The sequence below is a fragment of the Camarhynchus parvulus genome, chromosome 9 (assembly GCF_901933205.1).
Source record: "Camarhynchus parvulus chromosome 9, STF_HiC, whole genome shotgun sequence".
NCBI lineage: Eukaryota > Metazoa > Chordata > Aves > Passeriformes > Thraupidae > Camarhynchus > Camarhynchus parvulus.
Window position 1 is genome coordinate 1,127,803 of NC_044579.1, and position 14,775 is coordinate 1,142,577.

Genomic DNA, 14,775 nt, shown 5'->3' on the forward strand with positions numbered 1-14,775 from the left:
GAACCCTGGGAGTGAGGGGGGACCCCGGGAGTGAGGGAGTCAAAAAAAATTGTCATAGCTACTGAGATAAGAGCAGAGTGTAACCTCAGGTGACTCTGGAGATCAGCACAGGTGCTTGAAATCCATCAGCCCTGCCAAATGATTCATTTCTGTGACTCAGCTCCATGGAAACATCAAAATTCAGGGATACTTCCAAGTCTTAGGAGAGACAGGAGCTGTGGTGCAGGGAGATTTCAGCTGCTGTGCCCTGCAGCTCCTCCTGCCAAGTGCTGCAGGGAATGGGGCGTTCAGGGCTCCCTCAGGTCCCACAGCCCCTGGGCTCGGGGAAGGGAAGCTGTGAAGCACACAGGGGTGCTCGGCACTCACACAAACCAGGGCTGAGCCCTCCACGGGTCACTCCCACACAAACCTCAAACCCAAGGCAGGCAGAGGTGCTGCCCCTCCAAACCCAGGGATTCTCTCTGATCTGGACTATCTGAGCAGTTCTGTCTAGGGGAAAAAGCTCCTTCAAGTCCCATAGCAACAACCACATTTTCCTGAACGCCACACACACAAACACAGTTGTTACAGACTGAAAAACAGTGGTAACCAAGAAACACACATTTTCTTTTCCTCCTCGAAAATACTCACTTTCTGCCTTTCCAGGGCAGCTGCAGAGGGGGCCCAGCAGGACAGGCAAGGATGTACAAACCACGGACCTCGGCTCAGGTGTCCTCTGCTTTCTGAGGGCTGTGGAACACCTGCCCAGCAGAGCCTGGCAGTGCCCCTGTGACAGGGAGCAGCCGGCAGCACCTGGGCTCTGCAGGGGAACACTCCAGCCTCAGCCAGAGCAGGAATGGCACAGGCACCTGGGAAGAGCCCAGGAGAGCAGGACAGCAAACACCTCTCACCTGCAGGCTCCAGGTTTGGTACTACCTGAGCAGCAGCTGAAGAATCAGATCTGACTCCTCCTCTCCCCTTGCAGCTCTCCTGTTCCACGGCAGGCACAGCTCCAGGCATGTCCCAGCAGCTCCTGCTCTCGGACAGGGGACAGCAGCAGCCCAGCCCTGCCTCACCCTGCTGAACTTCAGACAAGTCCATGACCATTTATTCCAACTGCTGCGTGGCTCCCCAGCTACACCCCCAGGAGGACACAGACATCCAAAGCTCTCCCAGTTTTCCCCTCCGAACAGCAGCACACCCACACCCCCGGGTCCTACTCAGGCACAGGGGTCAAAGCCGTGGTGTGTAAGAAAACCAAGTTTAGTTTCCACACATTTGGCATCCAACCAGCAGTAAAAAAAAAAAAAAAGCTTTATATTTTATTTTTTGTAAAAATCTTTGAACACATGCAGACTAAAACCAGTGTAAGAAAGTCTCCACCATGTTTAAACAAATAACTATACTTAAATATAAGCGTCTGCAATTGACTGGTATAAAAATAATGTACGTTTTGCTTTTTTACAGAAATCCTTTCTCCAGTTCTCAGCTCAATAAACAATACACAACTCTAATACATACAGTGAACCTGATCGTTTGCCACCTCTGGGATACTGCTAAGGTATTATGTGCAAAAGTTGGTAACAGTTTCTTTCCCACGAGAAGAAAAATTCTTCTACACCTTTTAGGAAACCAGATGGGGTTGAAGCTGCTGCAGCCCTGCAGTCCGTGGGCTCGGTGCCGGAGCTGGCCCAGCCCTGCAGTCCCAGGGCTCGGTGCTGGAGCTGGCCCAGCCCCGCAGTCTGAGAGGTTGGTGCCGGTGCTGGAGCTGGCCCAGCCCCAGTAGCAGTCCCAGGGCTCAGCGGCGGTGCCGGCTGTGGCCCGAGCGGCCGCTGCCGTGGTGCTTGCCGCCCTTGTGGGAGCGCTCGAAGGAGCGCGAGCGCTCGCGCCGCTCCCGGTGGTGGCTGCGCTCGTGCCGGTGCTTCTTGGCCGCCTCCGAGTGCTCCCGGGACTTGCTCTGCGAGCGGGAGCGGGACTTTTTCCGCTTGTGGCCGTGCCTGCTGCTGCCCTTGAGCTCCTCGCGGCCGTGCTTGGCCTTGGTGTGGGGCGAGCCGTGGTTGTGGTGCCGCCGGGGGCTCCCGCTGTGGCTGCGCGAGCGGCTGCGTGAACGGGAGCTGTAGGTGCCCGACAGGCTCCGCCGGTTGTTGTAGCTGCAGGAGAGGCAACAGTTACAGTTTACAGCGTGTCCACACAGCGGGAGAGGCAAACAGAAATCAGCGCTTACAGCTCCCACGGTACTGCAAGAAATCGGCCTTTGTCTCTCAGCGGTAAGTGAGGAGGACAGAGAATGTCTCAGAACCTGCCCCACAGAAGGCTGGGGTCAGTGATGTGGGATTTAAGGTCCTTCCAACCCCAACCACTCTTGTGAGTTTTTTAGTTGAGCTCACTTGAAATTAAACAGCTCAAAGTAAAACCAGAATGCAGCATCTTTTGTCCACCTTGTCTCAAGGGTCTTCTGTCAACACCAGATCACTGACTGGGTGTTGTTTTTTTCCTTCAGTGACTACACTGAGCAGCCTCCAATGTGAGCCTGAATATTCTTAGGAAACCACTACTTAAAGTCAGCAGCTCTCCCTGCATCCCTCTCTTCCTGTACCACGAGAGAGGTAGAGCCCTGAAGAGCCATGCACTGCACCAGGGAGCACTGACACAAGGAGGCTGCACACCTGGGGCACTTCTGTCCCCTTCCAAGGGCACTGTGCTCTCAGAGACTGCTCTCACTTGTAATGGGATCCTTGGGAAGACTACCAAGCGAAGACTAGCACCAGCCCAGCACAGACTCCCCAGGTACAGTGCAGTTAGGACAGGCTCATTTTACAGCCTGAACTCTCAAGCACAGCCCCACACCCAGCACTGAGAGCCTGACGTGAAGCCAAGCCTCCCCCTCCCTTTTGCTGGCCAGCACTCAGGAGTGCCCCTGAAGGCAGCAGCCCCCCCAGCCCCAGCCCCACTCACTGCCTGCGGGGGCTGTGGGAGCGCGAGCGGGACTTTGTCCGGGAGCGGGAGCGGCTGGCGCTGCGGCTGCTGCGGCTCCTCTTGCTCTCCTTCCTCAGCCTGCAGGGCACAAACCCAACTGCTCAGCACAGACACACCACAGGGGCTCGGGAGGAGCTCCCTGCACTGCATTTGTACTCAAGCCTTCTCTTAGCAGGAGAGTTTCACCTACCCGTTGTAAGGGCTCTTGGAGGTTTGCTGCCTCTCTTCTGGCTCTTTTTTAATGGTTTTGGTATTCACAGACACTGGAGATTTCTCCTCTACTTTTACTTCTCTTGGGGAAGCTAGGAATTAAATTTCAATTCAGAATCAGTTCTTTATTCATCCTTTGTCATAAACACACTATACGTTGCTCAGGCACCTTCACCAGGACTTGCACTAAGTGTAGATACGAATGCTACATTTATTATTTCATCCCATCTCTCCACTTGTATTTACTCCTGGAATGGGATATTCATGGGGAAACCCTCTGCATATGAAGGAGGAACAGCACTGGCACCTTCAGGGCACACAGCCATGCTCGCCTGAGGCCAAGAGGTACAAAACAGAAGCTGCCCTTATGCCCGACAATACAGAATGTGTTACCTTGGCATTTATTTCCAATGCTATAGAAAGGACTAAGCCTGCCCAGCAAAATTAGATTTCATCTTTACAATAATGGCACAAATATAAATGAGTAACAAATAAAATTATCCAGTTAATACATCAGTCTGTCTCTACAGACAGTTGGTACAGCCCAGAGATGGATTCACCTTTCACGGAGGGGCTGTTAAGCCCACCAGAGGCTCCTGCTTTTAAACTCTTCCAACCTCGGCTCCCACCTTGCAGAAAACACTTCCCTTGTTCTGTCAGAAATTCACACTGCCCAGCCCAGAGACCTCTGAAAACTCAGGACTCTTCAGGAGAAACCATGAGAGCTCAGACAGACTGGCCAGTTCAGAATACATGTTCCATTTAACTCCCTCTGATGCCAAGGTAGTGCTGGGCCTCTCTCTCCTCCATTTCCTGCCCACCAGCTGTCTGCCCTCACTGCACCAAACAGTTGCCAAACACATTAAAAACCATCAGGGCAAGGAATTTTCACAGAATCCTGCTGCAAAAGGGGCCATGAAGGCTATTGCAGCACCCCCAAATTAAATCCAAAAAGCCTCTCTACCTCTCAGAACACACAGCAACTCCTGCTTCATTATTCTCTTAAGGGTGCATACTATTAATGTATCACTCTCTTATCTGGGGAAATGTGGAATAAAGCATCTCTTTTTCTTTCTAATCTGGTTTCAAGGTTTTGAGACTGGTTTTAAAATCTATGTTAAAAACTAAAAAAGTTATCCTGTTCAGAAAACAGACTTACATGGTTTGGATGCAGGAGAAAAGCCACCCAGTGTTGAGAGTGCTGGAGTTCCATCTGGATTTAAACCCTTTGCTTTCAGTTTTGCTTCCTGTAGTGCCATTTTCCTCTTTTCTACTTCTTTATCCAGAAATTCGTAATTAGGCTGTGGAGGTAACAACCAGATATGAAGCTGAACTAATGTAATTCATATTTAATCTCATTTCTGAAAAATACTGAGTTGGCTTTTAATGATTTGTCCAGTAATGTAACTTCCAGAATTTGTTCTCTCCTTACTGGAGCCCTTTCCATTCGCACATTTGTATTAGGCATTCCCTAACTTTTCCGGACAACCATAACTCAGCTCAAGCTGCACTGAGCATCAAGCAGCAAACCCCAACGTGTCAAACTCACCTTCTTTCTGGTATAAAGCTTCAGAGTTGTTAAGCAGATCTCCTGAATCTCCTCTTCCGTGGTGCCGAAGAGCAGGAACCAGTGAGGACGGGTAGGCAGCGGGATCTGAAAATCAAACAAGGAGAAGCTTAATGGAGATTTCAGGTCAGGTTTTGCTGAAATATTGTCATGTATTTCCTTGGAAGCAGAGCAGCAGCAGTGTAAGGCAGAGTTCAGTGCGGGCAGGGCTCACCTGCAGGGCTCTAGCAGCGAGGTAAATGCACGCACACGCGATGGTCTCCGGCTGGAAGCGAACAAACACATTTGTCCGGAGGCTGTCGTTCATGTAATTCCTGAAAAAACAAAGCAGCACCGTTTGGAACTCCAGTTTGCTTTTCTTTTAGAGGATAACAATACTGGAGACTCAATTGACTTTATTATTTTTTCTGTTGTTACATTGAACATGTGATTTCCTTCAGGTTGTGCTGGATGTTTACATGTGTCACAGTTTGCAGCACTGTCACCATTTTAAACCCCAAGGCAGTAAGGTGCAGCAGTAAATCCAAGCAGTGTGGAACAGCCACTTCCTAGCTGAAGTTACCCTGGGAAGTGTCCACTGAGTTACAATTTAACAAGCACTTTGCATTTGTCCAGCTCATTGTCTTAAACATCAATGGGTTTGTATTTAAAGATCAATGTAGAACTCAAGAGCCATCAGAAGAGCAAGGTGCATTTTCAACCTACCATTATCCAGAGGCTACATGCAACCTGCAGAGTTCATAAAACTCTGAGTGCATTTAAATTTTGTGTGCTTTGAGCCACTTTAACTTCACCCAGGGAGACGCACCCCATTTGCTCTCTGAGTGTTGGAAAAGATGTGTGAGTTAGAACTGGACCCCGACCTGTTGAGCTGCTGCAGTTGCACAGGGCTGGCACTGCCAGTAACACTCACCCAGAGATGGGGTGAGCAGCAGAGCTCCATGGATTTCTGAATTCCCAACACGGGAGAGAGAACAGCAGTCAGTCAGTGAGGACTCTACACCCCCATGCCCAGCCTGGCTGCTAAGTGAACATGCTGCATGCACTGTCACCCTCTGTTTAAGTCAAGGTTAAATGTTAAATCAACGAAAGAAACGCTGGCAGAATCGTCCCCCACGTGTCCTTTAACATACAGCAGGTAGGCAACAAAGACATTGAGAAACAGTTGTAAGAGTTACTTCTAGAACCAAATATACAAATCCTGGCGCCAGGACAGAACTAGGAGGTGCTGCCCGATGGCTTTGGGTGACGGCAGTGAACTCGCTGAGGCTTGCACTGGCTTGGCTGGAGAGAAGGGCAGCCAAAGCAGCCATCCCCAGGTCATGGGCTGAGGTGCAGAGGGCAGAGCTCTATGACTTACCAGCAGGGACTACCCTTCAATCAAAGAGTAGAAAAAAGAACAAAGTTAAATTGAGTTCTCCATCACTACACTGGAATCAAGCCATGAAAATAGTAAGCAGAAACAAGCACCGCAAGATTGTCCAAATGTGTTTGGGTGGTGACTTACATCTCACTGCTTTGCATAGCGATCAGCAGGCTTGTTATTTCTGCTACTATTTTCCTGGCTAGGAAAAGAATGGAAAATAGCAACTTACCAGGCTGTCTGTACCAGGGTTTGATTACGTTCACATTCTAGGACTTGTAAATACATAACAATGATCTGAGGAATAAGGAGGGGGGGGGAAGAAAAAAGAGACTCAGTTTCAACACATAAAGCAGGAGTACATGTATACATATGTCAAAATGAAATCAAACAGTATGCCCAAACAATGGGGGCTCCTTCTCTGCAAACACACACTCTAAGCTCTCATGTCAGCCCATCACATTTGGACAATTATTTATTTCACTACTTTTCTGCTATTTTCAAACCAGCCACCTTTACCCTTTCCCAGGGAAGTGACTTTTTACAGTCAATATGGCTGTTTGCCCAAGTACCCTGGCAAAAGCTTTAATAACTATAGGAGAATAGAGAGAAGAATTCAGATCATTCTGACATCTGTGTTTCTTGTTCCACAGCTCCCAGTGATGTCACCAAAGCAGAGTAAGAATTACAATTACATTATTATTGAGAACTCACCTTATGAGGATGCTTGACATGAACACAAAATCCCAACTCCTTCAGTACCCTCCTTTCTGCTTTGATTACTTGATTTTTGGTGTTTATGTAGTTCTGATCAAGTATCAGTGGGCTTGGAGTCCTATAGTTTGCAAGAAATAAAATCAAAACTGTTTTGCATATCCAAAAATAACGGCAACTCTGTTTTCCCTTCCAACCAACTAATGGCAACAGAAACCGGTTTTCAACTCCTGCAAGCAAGTTTAAGCATTAATCTTATGCTGTCCAAGTTTAGATAAACTAGTTTAGTTGCTGCTTTTGGCTAGCTACAGATTAGATGGCTGAGATTAAAAAAAATAACCTTCTGCTCCTGTGTATGCAAACTGCACTGCTCCAGCTGCTGGAAGGAGTTGGCTTGATGGGGGCACTCCCAAGAACTTTTCCTCTCCGTGCCAGAGGTGGCAGAAGGAGTCCTTTGCCAGGCAGGATTTCAAAGCAGAAGTAAGCCAGACCAGGGTTCTCCCTGGCATTAAAGTAGCAACTGGTGTTCTACAAACTGCAGTTTCCTATGCATTGAAGAGCAGCCGATTGACCCTTCAGAGAAGCCAGCCCTGCCCTGCGATGTGTGAAAAGCGGAGCGAGGCACAGGATTAACCCGGGACATGGGCACGGATCTGCCTGGGACTCTGGGTACCAGGGATGATCCTGCTGCTGTCTGCATTTGCAAAACAACAGCTCACTTCAGAGAGACATTTCAAACTCCAGCACTGTCAATCCTAATTCCTCCCAAGTCCAAACCCTGTACTGTCCACAGCATGTTTCATCACAAAAACCTTCTGTACACTTGATGCACAAGTGTCACACTCCATTGCATATTTGCTTTGTCCGTGCTTAGACTTGACTTTTCAACATTCCACACGGGATATTTTAATCCACTTCCTCCTGAAGACAGACCAGCTTTTTCCCTGTAATATGCCTCACACATTCCATGTGCTTTCTAAAGCAGAATAATGTTTTTGCAGCTTGTCATGCTCTAATAAACGACGGTCTGTGCACACGATACACCCCAAGCACTGGTGGCAAATTTATTTTACATTACCTTCAAAAGAAAAAAAGTAATGCAAAGTGGATTCAAAACACAGCTTTTGTTGTATCAGACAAAATATTTCACTACCAACTTGCAAATTACATGAGTGGATTTCACTTCTCTTCCCTGACAGGTCACAGAACAGAAAAATATATTCAAAAAACCAAGGTTCCCACCCCAGGAAGGGTTAATTAATGACAAGTCTGGAATAATCCAGTTTATGCCATGACCTCTGCAGTCACCTGGACAGGCACCACAACCTTCTCTAATGAAAGCATCTTGTTGTACCACCATGCACCTGAAGCATGAGCTGTCCCTGCTCTTCCTAAGGGGCTGAGATGCAGCTGCCAGCTCTGGAATGATCAACTGCAGCTTCCTGGTGCCAGGCTGGACCTGCAATCCAAGTACTGTCTCATTATTTAATAAAGGTTTTCCATGTTCCAGCAGAGTAACTTCTCTAGTTAAGCGTTACTCTCACTCATCAGGGCAAGTTTACAGAGTTTTTCATTTCAGCTCCTCTAAATAAACCCAAAATTAGGAGATTTTTTCTTTTGTTTATGGTTGGCTGTTTTTCCTTTTCTCCCCATAATTTAACTGAAAATGAAAAGTTTTTCTAACTCTTTAGGATAACTACTTCAGTGCGGAGCTGCTTTTTGTCCAACACTTCAGCACTACAGAGACAGGCTGAACAGTGCTCTGGAGTGGGACAGTGGAATAACCAAGCTGAGCTCTTGCCATCAGTGAAGCTGATTCACTTCCAGCTCATTCCCATCAATTTTACTGGTGCCGATAACCATTCCTTCAGTACTGCTCTCCCCAGTTTCATCTCCAGATCACTGGCATTAACAGGATCTGCAGAGGAGCACCCACAGGAGTTCAGGCTATTTGTCAGCAGAAAGCTTCATCACAGGTGGGAGATCTTGGGTTACACACTTAGGACAGCCATGACTTCTGGTCTATTAACACAATCTCCAGTGGGACTGCTCAGGATGATCCAGCCCACCTTCCACATGTCCCTGCATTCCCTGAGAGCTCTGGCAGGAAGTTAAGGTGGCTCCGAGTGCAGCAGGACAGATGGGAGCCTTTACTGCATTTTAAGTTTTTCACTGTACTTGCACAGGGCCATGGGATCAGCACCAACAGGTCACACTTGGCCCAGGTTCCACAGCACAGGGACAGGAAACCCAAGATGCCCAGTGTACTTTGCTTTACTCTGCTGTCCCACACTCCTTTGGTCACGAGTTCTACCGCCCTAAGGAAGCCATGAAAACCATCAGTTTACCCAGACAGACTTCCAGACAAATACAGCCTTTTATCCACTCATGGAAAAAGAAAAATCTGCAGGAGACTTAAGTGTTTTACTGCACCTTATAACTGGCACAGGTCAGGTTCTCCACTGCATTGATTCACCAATTCAATACTTTTGCCATAAACTCTGCAATGTTGGTAAACAATTATTTACAAGTTAGAAACTTCACAAATTCCCCTTTGAGAAACTTCTTTGTTTTCTACTACAAAAAAGAGGAACTTTGTCAGTGCATTTGCTGCACTTAATTCTCGGTCCAAGAATTATCTTTGGACCAAGTACCAAATCAGAGAAAAAGAATTTGTAAGCTTATATATGAAATATAAGCTTCAAACCCTGTATAGCCAAGGAGTGTTGCAAGTTCCTACTGGGAATCTGTTCCTACAGGCCAGCACTAGAGCTCCAGGCAAAACTTCATCTTTAAGAACAGAGCACACAGTGGTCCCTCTGGGAAGTCAATCCAACACTTAGATAAAAACTTGATTAGGATTTAGATTGTGTAACAACCCAGAAGAATAACACACACTGTAACGTGTTTGTAACAATAAATTAATTACAAATACCTTTTTTAAAAATCACACTGACAAATGAAACCTGAGTTCTCCACACAGCTGCAGCTTCATTTGGTGCAATACTGAACTTTGATGTCTTTGGCATGACTAATACTGGGAGGAACAGTGCCCTGCGTGGAGTTTTGCTCCTAATGAGCACAGCACTCGTGACCAGTACAGCAGGGCACCAGCACCTCATTTCAGAGCAGAGATCTGTTATGCTGGTCAGTACAAGAACACCAGCTCTCTGTTTGCCTCCAGGATCACAACCACAAGCAGCACAGGTTTGCAGACAGTCTGAAGGCACTAGGGATGTGTGTCACTAATGCAGCCCCAGTGCAGGGCCCCTGAATGAGGAACAGCTGACTCAACACCTCAAAGCACCATGTGAGATTACAGCACCACACCAGTCACATTTCCAGTCTCAGGACCTTCTGCAGCTTTTAGGCACAGTTAAAAGAAATAAAATCAACTTCAAACTACATTCTACATTAAACAACAGTTGCACTTTGCTCAGAACAGAGAGGTTTTGGCACAGTTATTTAAAAAGCAGTTTTTCCATAGTACGAGCTTTTCTCCATGCACACAAACATTTTTACATGCAGTTCTACATCACATATGCTCGTAAAGATCCCAAAGAAAATATGCTTGTCCAAAACACTTATTTAGCTTTTTCTTACTTCTCAGCATTAGAAATACCACCTTGGTTGACTACATGTGTCATAAAAAGAAAATTCCAATGCAATTCCCAGTTCTGCAAACAGGTACATAAAAGGGACTGCTTACATCATAATTGATAAAAATATACAAATTCAAGACTTCCATACCCTTGTTTTACTGTGAATTCAAGCTGCAATTATACAGAGCCAGAAAGTGGAACTAAGAACCCAAAACTGGTTAAGAAAGAAAGCAAAGCCTACCCAAACTACCCCAAATTCGTGTGCAGGTTAAGAGCTTCAGTTAACAGAAATGCTAGACTAAAAAAGAAAGTACAGTAGCCTGTTTCAGTTCTGGGGTGTGTGTGAGAGACTAACTACAGCCTAAGTGTTAGCTTCAGTAAAAAATAAAATAAAAAAAGGTCAAGCTAGTATTCTAAAAACCTGGACAGCAAAGAAAAAAGCTTATAACAAGATACAGGAGTTCTTCCAAATGGTTCACCAGCGGCCAACCTGTTAGTCCCCCGATTCCAGTGACCTATGCTCAGAGCACTGGCTTCTCCTTGGGGATTTTCGATACTTCACTCACTGTTGCCATGACGACAGCTTCATCTTTATGTACCACTCCACATCACCCAGGCTTTGGTAAATGTAGCTGGTCGCTGTATAGTCGGTTGCAAGGGAAAAAAGAGTTGAAGTTAATAACGTGTACAGGTGATGGAATTGTCAGCTTGTAAAAAGTACAGAAAAACGTTTACATCCTGCTTGCTAAAAAAAAAAAAGGGGAGGGGGTTGTGCAAGCCTGAATGTCAGACTGCAGCATTTTTAAGGTTAATTTCATGCAGATTCACTCAGAATCGCAGAGCAACAATACCCATTTCTCCCGAAAATAATGGGTAGCAGTGCACGATTTCTCTGGACATGATGCACTTTAGGCACCACGTAACATGCACAAGTTGGGATTTGCAACAGGCTAGCTGGAAAGATTTAAATTCACAGGTTAAGTTCGGTTTCTCTGATCCTTCACACAGCACAAAGAAACAACTAATTTGTATTCTCGTTGCAAAGGAAAGCAAGGCATATGATTAATTAACCTTCACTGCCTGGACGGAGGCCAGAACGTTACTAATCACTGAGCCTGCTCCAGTAATTCCAATAACCAGACTCCCTTAATAACCGTGGAACACAATCCCACTGAATTCACACCTGGCAAAACTTCACACAGCTCCCTCAGGGCCATCAGGGAGAACAGCCTTAAAGGCCAGACAGAACAAAGCTAAACTCCAAAGTTTAACACCACCTCTTCCTTCTTGGATCTAGAACTAACTAGGACAACACCATCAGGAGGCAGTAAAGGCCAAAGCTGGAGCTTCAACAGAAGCATAACCAGGAAAAAGACACCAACAAACAGCTGGCTTCCCTAAGGGATTTCTACTCTGCTTCTCAGAAAAGCTTGCACAACACGTGTTTAAATTCCTGCCGTCACCTGGTGACACAGAGCAGGGAAATGAAGTGTGAATTTAACACTGTAGCTGAAAGCAAAATCCTTTTGTAACTAGAGTACCTGAAACTTTAAGCAATCAGGCACCAGAAACAAAGCTGAAGTCTCCAGTCCCAGACTGTGACATTGCTGCCCGACAGAATTAAGGAGATTTTGTGTTCAACAGTAACCTAGAGAACTCTTGCCCTTCAACCACGCCTTCCTCCTCTCAATGCATCGGTTATTTGCTTTTCACATTAAAAACGCTGCTTTAAACACGAAGAGCAGCACCAGAACTCAGAACTGGGACAGCTCTACCCCACCTGCACAAGGCCAGGTGAGCCCCACTCCATCTGCACAAGCACACCAGAGCAACGCCGCTCTCACCTTCTGCACCTAAAAATGCCTTCAGCCTCCCAGACTCAATTACACGCTCCTCACCAATACAGCTGCAAACACTGCAGGCCAAACCAGGCGTTTTCTCAGGTACTTTCTAAAATGTTTTTTATAAACGCATTGTCACCACTGAAAGTTCAGCTCCTTCTTAAGAGATACTTTCTTAACACCACAACCACAATTGGATAGCCACAGATTAACGAGAAAAAAGCATCGTGACTGCTAAGTATGGCTAAAAAACTGGAGAATACACAGCAACTCACTAACTGGCTAGGCACACCTAAGACTATCTTACAGTAACTATGAGACGCCAAAAAAAATCAACAAACAGACCTGAAACCACAACCATGGTCCTAAAACTAGAACCAATACTTGCCAATTGTAACTCGTAGCTACATCAACAACGACAAACGGGTCTACCAAGTGAACAAAAGCAGAAGCAGCCGAGCTTGCACTGTACTGCCTACACAGCAGCCAACGGGCACTCCCTTCTCAATTTTAGGTCGTTGAACTTAGCCTGGAAAAATACTGTGAATTGAGAACTGCAGCGAACATTAGTGGTAATACGTGCTTATGCTCATAACGAAGCTGATCTTACCTTTTTGCTCTTAACTGCCGCAAGTGATGGAACACGTTGATCACGTCCCTTATCCGACGAGGCGCCTCTTCGATTTTGGACGCGAGATTGATGCAGGCCATAGCAACAATCTGAAAAGAAGCCCCGTTTCCGTTAAGCAAACAATTTTCAACCCAGATAAGCAGAGAATTACGTAACTTAGAAGCAAATCCGCCAGGCTCGAAGCGAGCGGCCTGCGTGGCGCGTGGCCGCCCCAGCCGCCCTCTCCCGGTGCCCCCGGGCCGCGCTCACCTCGAAGCTGTGCTTGACGAAGGACTTGGAGTAGAAGAACCGATGGAACAGCACCTGCCCCGTCGCCATAGCCACCTGTAAGGGCAGAAGAGGAGGAGGGAGAAGGAGCCGAGTCAGTGCCCTGGCCCAGCCGCCGCCATTTTGTGTCAGGCGCCGCCGCCCCCCCGCGCCGCCTCACGCCCTTCCCGCCGCCACAATGGCGGCGCCCGCCTTTCGCTTCCCTTCCTTCCCTCCCGGCCCCCTTGGAAGCCCCGGCAAGGGCCCACCTGCGGCAGCCGCAGCAGGATGCCGGCCGCCTGGATGAGCTCGCAGCCCAGGATGCGCAGGTCGGTCTCACACTGCAGGTCCAGCCCGTCCTGCATGGAGGGGGTGGGCGAGAGCCGCTCCTCGGGGATCAGCGAGTGGTCGATGGTCAGCGACACCTCGGAGTAGAGCCGGTCGCCGATGAGGATGCCCGGAGCGGCGGGAGGAGGCGGCGGGGCGGGGGCGGCGGGCGCGGCGGGGCCCGGGTGCGCGGCGGCCATGGCGGCGGAGCGGGCGCTGGGTCCGGGTCCGCTCCCGGCAGCGGCCGCGCGCCGACTGCGCGGCCCCGCGCGTGACGCACGCGCCAGCGCCACGCGCGCGGGGGGCGGCGGGAAAAAAGAGTCCGCGGGACACGCCCCGGGACCGGGAACCGGGAATGGGAACCAGGAACGGGAACCGGCACCGCAAACAGGGGAGCAGGGCAGGAACGGGAGCGGGTGAAACCTGTGCAGAATAACCGAGGGAGCAGGAATGGTGCTGGATAAAGCCGGGTAACCATAGAATCACCGCAGGAGTTGCGGCTGGAATGGATCTTCCAGAGTCAATCCAGTCCAACCCCTGCCATGGGCGGAGACGTGGTACAGAATAGACATAAAAATATAGAAATAGCGCATAGGTGGTTAACCAGACCTCGGGTCCTGGATCCAAGCCCTGTCTTAGAGGTTTTGGCGCTCGGAATATGTCACATAGGGAAAAAGATCCATAGATTTTAATGAACATAAGGTGATTGCGGGTTAGTAATGGCAAAAGGTGGGCTGCGCCTTTCCAGACTGAAAACGTCCAGCGGAGTTACCTCCAGATTCACTTATTAAGGAGAAACAAAATAAAAATGAGCCAGCTCCAGCAGTTTCAGCCCTTGTACGTAATAAATTCACAATAAACGAGGAAACATTCCCACATGGCGAGACGCGCGGAAGAGCACAGCGGCCGCGCACGCCGCGCCCGCCGCTGACCCCGGACACCGCGCTCCCGAACGCCGCCGTAGCGGCACCAGCAGTGTTTCGGTGCTCCTGGCAGGGCCCGCATGTCGCGACATTCCCCCCGCTATCGCGGGACGCGGTCACCGGGACAGCCCCGGCGGTTGCGTCACTTCTGGGAAGAGCCGCAGAACAACCCCGGCGCCGCGCGCCTCAGATCCCTCCGCGGCCGTAACCGCACGCGCGCGCCAACCAGGAAAGCCCGCCCCCCCCCCCCCGCTGCCACTGATTGGCTAGCTGGGTTTGAGTGGCAGCGGCGCCTGAGGGGCCGTGCCCGCCATGTTGTGTGGGGGGCAGGCGGCTGCCCCGCCTTGCCCGTGTCCGCCAGGGTCCCTCGGGAGCAGTTACAGAGTCCCAGAGGTT

At 48.8% G+C, this 14,775-nt stretch overlaps 1 protein-coding gene across 4 annotated transcripts; it reads right to left on the minus strand.

The window, feature by feature from the left end:
• Positions 1-1,293: 1,293 nt before the first annotated feature.
• Positions 1,294-13,649, minus strand: CCNL1 (cyclin L1). 4 transcript variants are annotated; one of them, XR_004060963.1, is made up of 12 exons: positions 13,399-13,623; positions 13,133-13,207; positions 12,863-12,972; positions 6,810-6,930; positions 6,328-6,392; positions 4,947-5,046; positions 4,715-4,819; positions 4,325-4,466; positions 3,146-3,257; positions 2,935-3,033; positions 1,677-2,129; positions 1,294-1,638 (listed from the first exon to the last, which is right to left on the minus strand). XR_004060963.1 is itself a non-coding variant. In XM_030954538.1 (11 exons), exons 1-11 carry the CDS (start codon positions 13,492-13,494, stop codon positions 1,778-1,780), a joined length of 1,377 nt encoding a protein of 458 aa, XP_030810398.1. In that variant the 5' UTR covers positions 13,495-13,649; the 3' UTR covers positions 1,294-1,777. The 4 variants fall into 4 exon arrangements, 3 of the variants coding, with proteins under 3 accessions (XP_030810398.1, XP_030810396.1, XP_030810397.1); XM_030954538.1 differs by having other exon boundaries at positions 1,294-2,129; positions 13,399-13,649; XM_030954536.1 differs by lacking the exon at positions 2,935-3,033 and having other exon boundaries at positions 1,294-2,129.
• Positions 13,650-14,775: the final 1,126 nt, after the last annotated feature.

What these genes read in the sequence shown, in the direction of transcription:
- CCNL1 (XM_030954538.1), bottom strand. Translation starts at nt 13,494, where the DNA reads ATGCAGGACGGGCTGGACCTGCAGTGTGAGACCGACCTGCGCATCCTG. An exon ending in TCCTGCTGCGGCTGCCGCAG is followed by an intron (nt 13,208 to 13,398) that starts GTGGGCCCTTGC and finishes CTGCCCTTACAG; the next exon opens with GTGGCTATGGCGACGGGGCA. An exon ending in ACCCTGGTACAGACAGCCTG is followed by an intron (nt 5,047 to 6,327) that starts GTAAGTTGCTAT and finishes TTGTTTTTTCAG; the next exon opens with GAATTACATGAACGACAGCC.